The 8,844-nt window shown below is 45.1% G+C and overlaps 1 protein-coding gene across 1 annotated transcript in view; it reads left to right on the top strand.

Annotated features, from left to right (window-relative positions):
* The first annotated feature begins 3,103 nt into the window (after window positions 1–3,103).
* The window catches only part of LAD1 (ladinin 1), a 266,379-nt gene continuing 260,638 nt past the window's right edge, over window positions 3,104–8,844 (top strand). The window contains exon 1 of the mRNA XM_069238901.1: window positions 3,104–3,636. Coding sequence (XP_069095002.1) covers window positions 3,599–3,636 — 38 coding nt within the window. The 5' untranslated portion in view covers window positions 3,104–3,598. The remainder of the gene's footprint in view (window positions 3,637–8,844) is intronic.

The following is an 8,844-nucleotide window of genomic DNA, read 5'->3' as shown; positions in this document are numbered from 1 at the left end:
ACATTTTACATGCACTGAGCACACTTTGGAGATGTTTTGCAGAACACTCTGTTGCACAATCTAATGATTTGGCTATTTGATTATGTTTTTTCTTATATTCTTGCATATTGTTTCTCTAGGCAATTTATGTGCCGTGATCACAGTATTTTAGTGAGCCAACTGTTTCACCTCAAATAACTGACTAACATGAGCCACAGCCACGTCCATGACTTAAAGACATTTTAATGCAATTGTCCCTAACTGTGCATGCCAAAGATGATTATGTCTCACCTCATAGTCTGACCAACGTGTAGTCTCATGAGAGTGTGGTGTCACGACCCCCCATTGATGTCTTCAGCAATATGAATGAATCTTGACACCGTAGCTGCAAGTGTCTTTACCACAACTGCCCAACGTCACCCGTCTTCTCTGGTTCGTTCATCTTAACCAGAACTTCAGGGCACAGCACTAACATTTCTCGAGCTGACACAAAGCAACAGGTATAGCATATATAAAAATCACATACTTGTTACCAGTGTAAAAAGGGTTCACCTCCTACGTAGATTAAAAAGATGGGATGAGCGAGGAGTGGTCAGCGGCATGCTACACCAACTGCTGCTAGCCCCCTCCAGTCACCACTCTTTGATGTGTGAGGCCCACATTCTAGTTTACATCACAACAGTAGATTATTTCAATAAACGTTTCAGCACTGTTAATTTGCTATGCGTTGAGCAAAGGATTGATTAAAAAGGGTAACCATTTCCTGGGCCAGTAGAGGGCAAATCTGTTTCATAATCTTTGCCGGGTATATGTGAGTGGGCAAGGCAGAGGGTCTATATGTAGTAAAAAGCTTTACTGCCTTCAAAACAGAAGCCATACTAAGGAAAAGGAGATAACTTCCTGTGGGAATGTGAGATCATTTGTTGAAGAATTTGTTGCAGATTCCTTGTTTAGTATGATGGCCCAATGATACATTTGTGGCAATATTAGCATGGCTTTGACATATAAGCTGTTTTGGTGTTAAGGAGCAACTGCAGAAAAGTTACTCTGATTGTTCAGTTCTTTAGCTGTTGGGTTGCTTTCCTGGCTCTGTAGATAGTCTGTGAGGCTAGTAAAAGTGTCCAGTTTTAGATTTGTGATGTTAGTCTTACAATTTATTCTGAGTGCCATGGTGCTTGCTTATTCTTAGTGACAATGGTGTGCGTCCGGGCTGTGAAGCCAGTTATCTTTACATCAGTGGTTAGATTGACATTGTTGTGGGCCTTTCCTAGTTACTCAATGACAGGATTGCTAGTCCGAGAGTACGAATAAAGCACTTTTAATGTTAACGTTTTTGAGGTTAACATAAGCATAATGCAGACTTCCACGCTGTAAGGCCAGGTTTTAAAAGCCACTTTGAGTTTTGAGTTTTAACATACTAATCCTGAGACCAACTCTGCCCTTGTGGTAACCTAAGCTAGGCTCTAGTCACAGTCAGCCTTTGGGGGTTTAATTGCAGCTAAAAGATATAAAGACACTCCTCACCAGAAGTCAGTAAATCCAGACTCATTGCTCACCCAGGTCTTCAGCGGAGAGCCCCTGTGTTCAAATAATTAATCATGTAAGACTTCTGTACATGAACTTAGTGGTCCGTTGTGTGACATCTTTTTTGCTCTCCTCTGGATGCGACAGGTCTCTGTAGATCAGGAAACCTAATCGTTACACATGGTGTCTCTCAAGATGAAAAACAACTCACCCATGATGAGAAACCTTCTTCCAACCGGTAATGTTAATTAGATCAACCAGACCTCATTCCTACTGTAAACTGACGCTGGAGTACCCTAGCATCCTCTGTGTGTTATAACTCTTCATACAGTGGACATTCAACTACCGTATCTGCTGCCAGTTATCAATCAGCAACATGGAGCCCCTTGAGATTGTTATGATGCTTACTATGATCATGGGAGCCCATGAACAAGCCTATTTTTCTAGAATCCAGCCCTCACCACCTCTAGGGGCAATACTTCAGAATCAGATATGACTTTAACCCTGAGAGGTCATTGCACACTGAAAGAAAGTCTTCCTTCAGGAAGCTGCAGGCATTTATAGAAGAGGTGAAGCATTTTAATACTGTGTGAAAAGCCTGTCCGGGTTATGAAAGAAACCGAAAATGCTTCTCATGGATGCACTAAATTGGTTTTCTACTTCTGACAGCCACATTATATGGGAAGCAGTCAGACATTGTTCAGGATTTTAGCATACATGGCATTGTCATAGCCGAAGTGTGAATTGATAATCCTCCTTTTTAACGCTAGTTAGTGAGATATAGGGGAGAGTTCTATAGACCCAACTGAGTTAACAAATCTCCGTTCATCGCAGGCCAAATTGAGAGATCAGTCCTGGTTTTTCTATCAATGATGAATATCACGGTATTTGGAAAATGCTAAAAAACGACTGCGTGTGAGTAGAAGGATGTGGGGATAAGGGGGGTGGCCATGTAGTGATGACCCAGCAGTGTAGTCTTTAACCCCATTCAGCTTGAATGCACCTCATAACCGTCCACACTTCTGAAAGTCTCGGCACCATGCAGAAGGCTGTAAACCTCTGCCATGGGCTTGGACATACAGATGTCCTTAACGCAGGTCTGCATCGTGAGGTGGGGTTCCTATATGATCTCCCGTAATAGGGTGCTTTCGATCTGCATATGATTTTACGATTTTCGGGAACCAAATAAGGAATTGAACCATTCAGGGATGGGCATGTGGACGCCATGTCCACTGTCAAACGATCAGTAGCCCAGTTCTCAGTTGATGCTGGGAGCCTATCTTACCCTGGATGTGGACCCCGGGCGACGCTTGAGTTTGTAGTTCTAGGTAAATGCCAACAGGATGGTTCCATGAAGTCAGATGTCCCATAACTGGGAAGTAATGCGTCATAGCTTCATTCCTGATAAATCTGTATCACCCACTGTCACGCCCCCTATAGGTGTGTTTGGGAATCTGGCAGCACCCTTCTTTCCGAGACCAGCCGGTCGAGCGAGATCTGAGTCAGGGCTCCACCAAGGGGAGGAGGCTATCCCTTCACACACCTAAAAGGCACTTGAAGCACCCGAGACACGCACGATGTCCCAGAAAGGCCATATCGGAAGCCCTCTGAAAACCTTCGCTTGCACAGGCAGGTTGTAAAACCGGCACAGAGCCGCACTTTGTACGAAGCCGGCCACGCCCTTCTTACAGCACCTACCGAGTTTTTTTTTTTCATTAGTTTTTTTTATACTTTGCAAGTTGCTGCTAATACACAAGTTACAGTTAAGCAGTGACAGAGTTGGAGATAGGAAAAAAAAACAGTCACGTGACCTGCGAGCAGCAGGAAAGAGCAGCCACCAGGGTGAAGGTGCAGCGACAGCCACCAAGGCAGGGGGGCAAGAGGAGTAGCAGCTCTTTAGCCCATCCCTCTTCACAGGATACCACAAATCCTCCCCAGGGGGTTTGCCTTTGTGTTTCGTTCTTGTATGTTTTGCACTTGTCGGATGGGACGAGCCCAGCACCAGCCGCTGTGAGGAAGCAACAAAAACAGAGACCACGTACACGGCAGGTAAACTATCTTGGCAGCGCTTCGAGAGCTCCCGACCGCCGCCGCGATGTCTCTGAGCCGCAGGAACTGGTCTGCCCTCTCCAGGTAAGCGACCCACTGTTAATGCTTAACTCTTGCGCAGACCCCCCTCCTCCTATTCTTTGACGAGCCCGGGGACATGGTATGGAAGTGGCAGCAGGTGGATTCATGGGCGAAGGAGGGGGAGGTGCGGAGGGGCAGTGTTGATGGCAGCACTGAAGGCGTGCAGGTCATTTATCCAGAAAAAGAACACACGAAAGTAATGAATTTTTCGAGAGTCTGTGCGGCTCAGACGCTTTATGTTGTGCAGTTGTTCTATATGTCAGGCAACTTCCAAAGTTCAATACGTAAGGGCGTGTGAAGTTTACAGGAGAGGCGGTGCTCCCCTCACGAATGTTCTGCTTTAGTTGCTTGTGTTCGGATTTATTGATGTGGTTAGCTAGTGCTGCGAAGAGACGAGCAGGACGAGCAGTGCCGAGATTGCATGAAGCCCCGAGCACATGGCTTGTTTCAGTGCAAGGACAGGCAGAAGGTGAAGAGTAAAACGGTGCAAAGTAACGCATCTACTACACAGCGAGGCCTAGAGTAATCCGCGTGTTCCTAGAGTAATCAATGCGTGCCTAGAGTCGTAGAGTAAGCAGTGTATGCCTATAGTAACCAATGTGTGCCTACAGTAATCAATGTGTGCTACAATAATCAATGAGTGCTTTGTTAAAGTGGTGGCCATGGTGGGCCAAAGTGATGGATGAACATTCGAAACAAAGGAGGTGGCCTTTGGGGCTGATTTTGAAGGTGCTTCGTGTGAAAGCACACGTCTAATCGAGGGGAGGCATGTCAGCGCTGAGGTACCGGGGGTGCTTTTGTACAGTCCACTCTTCAAACCGACAACCACCCGTTTTTCTGCTCGTTGCCATCCATGGTAGCCTTGGGGAGGATATATGTCTTACAACAGGAACATTTAAAATCACTTTCAGAAGTAAAAGGAGTTGTACATATGCATTTGGAAAAGAAGCAATGCAGCAAAATAACATTGGTGGAAGAGTCTGAGTGCACATCCCTCCCTCAGGGAGAGGTCACACCCAAGAGCAGCACGTGACTGGTTTCTTATCAGAAGTATAATGCGGCCTGACTATACATGCACAGAACACTGCATTACTGGAAGCCCATGCTTAGACGTTCATATGTATAAACCAAGGCACACCATATACGTCCAATTCTTCTTGTTGTATCAATAAAGATTCCAATTCGAAATTGATGTATAGTAGCGTTTTTATTCATCCAATTGTTCCATATGATGATATCCATCATACATCCAGAGAAACAACAGCCAACACGTGTTTCGTCAACATGACTTCCTCAAGGCTGTAAGGTATATATGCAAGAAAAAAATATATGACTGTTTAAATAAATACAAACCTACATGTACAGTGCTAAAATAGACAAAAAAGGAAAAAGTAAGACAAAGGAAAGAAAATTAGAAAACTAGTGAGGCCAAAAAAGAAAAGAAAAATCATCATCAATGGTGCATACCCAGAATGAACCATACGTGCAGTGCCCTTTATCACGTATAATAGCAAATCGAGGAGTATAGTACTACGAATACTGAAGTTGAAAAACGATTTGGGTACCCATGGTTAGTGCTACGTGATGAAATGATAGTTCAAAGAAGCGCTGAAAAGGAAGCGCATCAAAGTAGTAGTGAAGATGACTTCCCAGAAAGCCCATGTAAGTGAGGCGAAATAAAGAGTAAAAAAAGGACGACCTACCAAAAGGAAAGTAAATGATCAAGTAACAAATGTTACGATGACGCAATTCATAAGCACCAAATCGTCCTAAATGTGCATTTCTTGAGACCATATAGTAGAAGCCGGTAAATTAGAAAACAGACACAACCAGGATAAGCCTACAGGAGAAGTAAAGAAAACCATGGAGAAATGGTATAAAAACAACCACACCGACCAATAATAAAAAAATGTATCCATGTGAAACCAAAAATATAAAAAAACTAGGAAGGTCGTTTTCCCCTTGCACAAGTAGTTTCAAAAGTCGGCAGTATATGTGCCCCAGAACATATACGTTCTACAACATCCGGCTTTAAACAAGGTTGTGTAAAATCTAGTGTATAACATATATTTAGTAAATGCCAATATCAGCCTTATCAATGTAATATACTTCTAGAGGCTTGTAAATATCCAAGTCCCTGTCCCCTCCACCTCCTCTCTTGAGATTTATGGTGGCCATCACTATCTGTAACTGAGCGTGTGTCCTACGAATTTCAAATACAGTGCTCTCCTAATTTCCACCTGCAGCAGTGCGGTTGTTGTGCTTGGATACGTGTGCTAAGTTTTAGCACTAAAAAAAAATTGATTAATATTTACATGTGGCCTTGAATCACTTGTGGTCATCGTTATCCTATGTGCCTTTTGTCCCTTGTGGGCTTTAATCTCTTGGTGATCCTAGTCCAGGTGGTCCTACCCGGGTGGTCCTGGCTTTTTTATCACTCTTAAATCTAACATTTTTTTTCCTCCTCTTGTCCTCCTTTCATTTCTCTTCCTCCTCTTGTCCTCCTTTTATTCTAGCATTTCCCTTCCTTTTCTTGTCCTCCTTTTCCTGGTCTTACTGTTCCTCCTTGTCAAGGTCCCCACACTCCCAGTGCTAGACCTCCTGTGACTTTAATTCTTCTCCTCCTACTGATTCTTCTCCTCTAGTTCTTCTCCTGGGTCCCCTCTTTATTCTGTAGGTTCTTCTTGTCACCCCCCTGATCACAGTCCTTCTATAATTGTTTCTAGATTGCGCCTTCAACTGGTTATCCTTTTCTTTTCCTGATCCTGGTTCTCCATGTCATCCTGATGGTCAAGTCCTCTGGGTCCTGGTCCTCATCCTTCTAGTGATCGTGATCATCTTGGTGGACCTGATACTCCTGATGGAATTTACCCCTTAGTCTTCCTCATATGCCTCTTGGTGATCACCTGCCATTCCTTGGTCTGACAGACCCCGGTCGTTCTGGTATTGGTCCTTCTGGCCATGGTATTTTGGGTCTTTGTCCTTTTGGTTTTGTTCCTCTTGATCCTCCTGGTCTTGTTCCTCCTGGTTGTAATTTTCTTACTTTTGGACCTAGTCCTCTTACTGGTCACCCACATCCACCTGGGCATCACCATTAAGTCCTCCTGGCCCTCCTCTGCTTCCTGCTTTTGATCACATCCTCCTGTTCTTAGCTTTCCTTGTCCTGGCCCTCCTGGTCCTAGTCCTACGGTTCCGGTCCTCCTGGTGTTCCTGGTATGATTGGTTCCAGTTTTCCATGCACCCCTGGTCCTCCTCCTCCTCTTCCAGGTCTCCATGTTCCTGCGGAATTTCCCCTTGGATCGTCCTCATCTCACTTGCCCTCCTCCTGATACATTTTCACCACTTGGTTTTCTTCCTCCTAGTCTCTTCATTTTCATCACCCTGTTCTTCTTTCTTCTTCTACTCCATACTGGTCCTCCTGATGTTATTCACCTTGGTTTTTCTGGTCCTATTCAAACTCTCTATCTTCCTTTCACCCGTTCCTCCTGTACTTGGTCCATCTGGTCTGGGTCTCTTTATTTGTACCTTTTTTTGGGCCTCCTACTCCCAGTTCTCCTCCTCCTAGACCTATCCCAGTATATAATTTTCCTCCACTAGTTCTCTTTTCCTGGGTTCTGGTCCTATTTGTCATCCTTGTGATCCTGGTTCTCATCCTAATGGAAGTCTCTGTCCTCCTGGTGGCACCCTCCTTCTGGTTTTTCTCTTGGACCTCCACCTAGTGTTACTCCTGGCCTTTCCGCAGGACCTAATCATGCCCTGTTGAGCTTGGTGTAAGGCATGCTGTGTTATTGTTGGATACAACTGAGGATCAATCAGTTCCTTTTTTATTGAGGAAGGAGCGCATTGAGGCCACCCAGGGGGAATACATCCCCTGGAGCTGGGGGAAACAGGCATGAAAAAGGGTTCTAGGGAACCCATCTGCACTGACACACTGAACATGGGATGCTACAATACATGAGTGGACTATGGTGCAGCGAGACAAAGCATACCTGCAGTGGACAAAGGGTCTCCATGAGACCGTCATCGATTTGAGAGAGACAGTGGGGAAAGCAGACCCAGTCATTGCTGCCAAAAAGGGGAACTGGACAGAAAAGTTATAGTGGGTCGGGGACTGTAGGGCAGAAAGCGGGCACCTGAGTCCAGGCAAGCAATACCAAGGCAAGCAAGATAGATGGTAGATACCTCAGATACAGGCTGACTGTGTTTTCAGTGCAAGGTCTGAGTCCGAAGGGGAGATTAATGTGGTCATAGGCCCCCGACGCCAGAGATCATGGTGGTCCGCATGGATGGTTGATTTGACAGTGCTGGAATCACAACCCAAAGATGTGCAGAACACTAGGAACTTATAGGGAAACAGGATGGCACCACTGGGGTGACTGAGCACAGAATTGCTCTCAAGTCAAATGTGGTGGTGGATAGGAAAAGCAATTGGAACAGGACAGGAAGTCATAGGCCCTTCCTGGAGCAGAGGACCATAGTTTGGCTGAGTGGCTGTGCAGTCAGAAGGGAGGAAGCTGGTGGAGGCATTGAAGAAGTGGGTGTAGACAGTCATAATTCTTACGATGTAGAGGTAGGTAGCCCAGAAATGTTGTGGTCAGGTAGTGTGGACGGCAGTTTAGAAGCAGAAGCTACATTGGAACAAGAGGACACAAAGTGGTCACCATCTAGGGCAGATTTGAAAAGGGAGATTGAGATGTTGGAGCATCAGAAGGTGGCTTGGGTCAGCCCTAGGATGAGCTCAGCAGAGACGCCAAGAGATAGGAAAGGCCAATATCAAGTCAGCATTTGGGCAAGTGATAGTACAGCCCAATGATTTTCAACTACTGGACATTCATTTCCAAGGTCAGGCGTACAACACAATGCCTAAGGAGTTCTCTGAGGCACGCACTGTCTTTGAGAAGTTCAGTACTTCCTTGGACTTGGTGGTAAGGGATGTATCAAGGTCTGAGCCTGGATGATTTGTTGTTGGTTGGCCAAGCAAGAATGTTAGATGTATGTTGCAGACTTATGTGTACATTTGAATATGTAACACATGACTTTGGTATACCATTGGTGCTAGAGAAGATAGAAACCCTGTGCACTTGCCTGATTTTTCTGTGGATTGAACTGGATTCTGTGACTGTGGTGTCAAGGTTGCCAGAAGACAAATTGGTAAAACCAAGAGCATTATTGCTAGACCGTGTGAGGAAGAAAGATTTTGGATTGAGATTT

The sequence above is a fragment of the Pleurodeles waltl genome, chromosome 6, assembly GCF_031143425.1.
Source record: "Pleurodeles waltl isolate 20211129_DDA chromosome 6, aPleWal1.hap1.20221129, whole genome shotgun sequence".
In the NCBI taxonomy this organism is placed as follows: Eukaryota; Metazoa; Chordata; class Amphibia; order Caudata; family Salamandridae; genus Pleurodeles; species Pleurodeles waltl.
The sequence above is the reverse complement of the archived record's forward strand: the minus strand, read 5'-3'. Positions and strand labels throughout refer to the sequence as shown.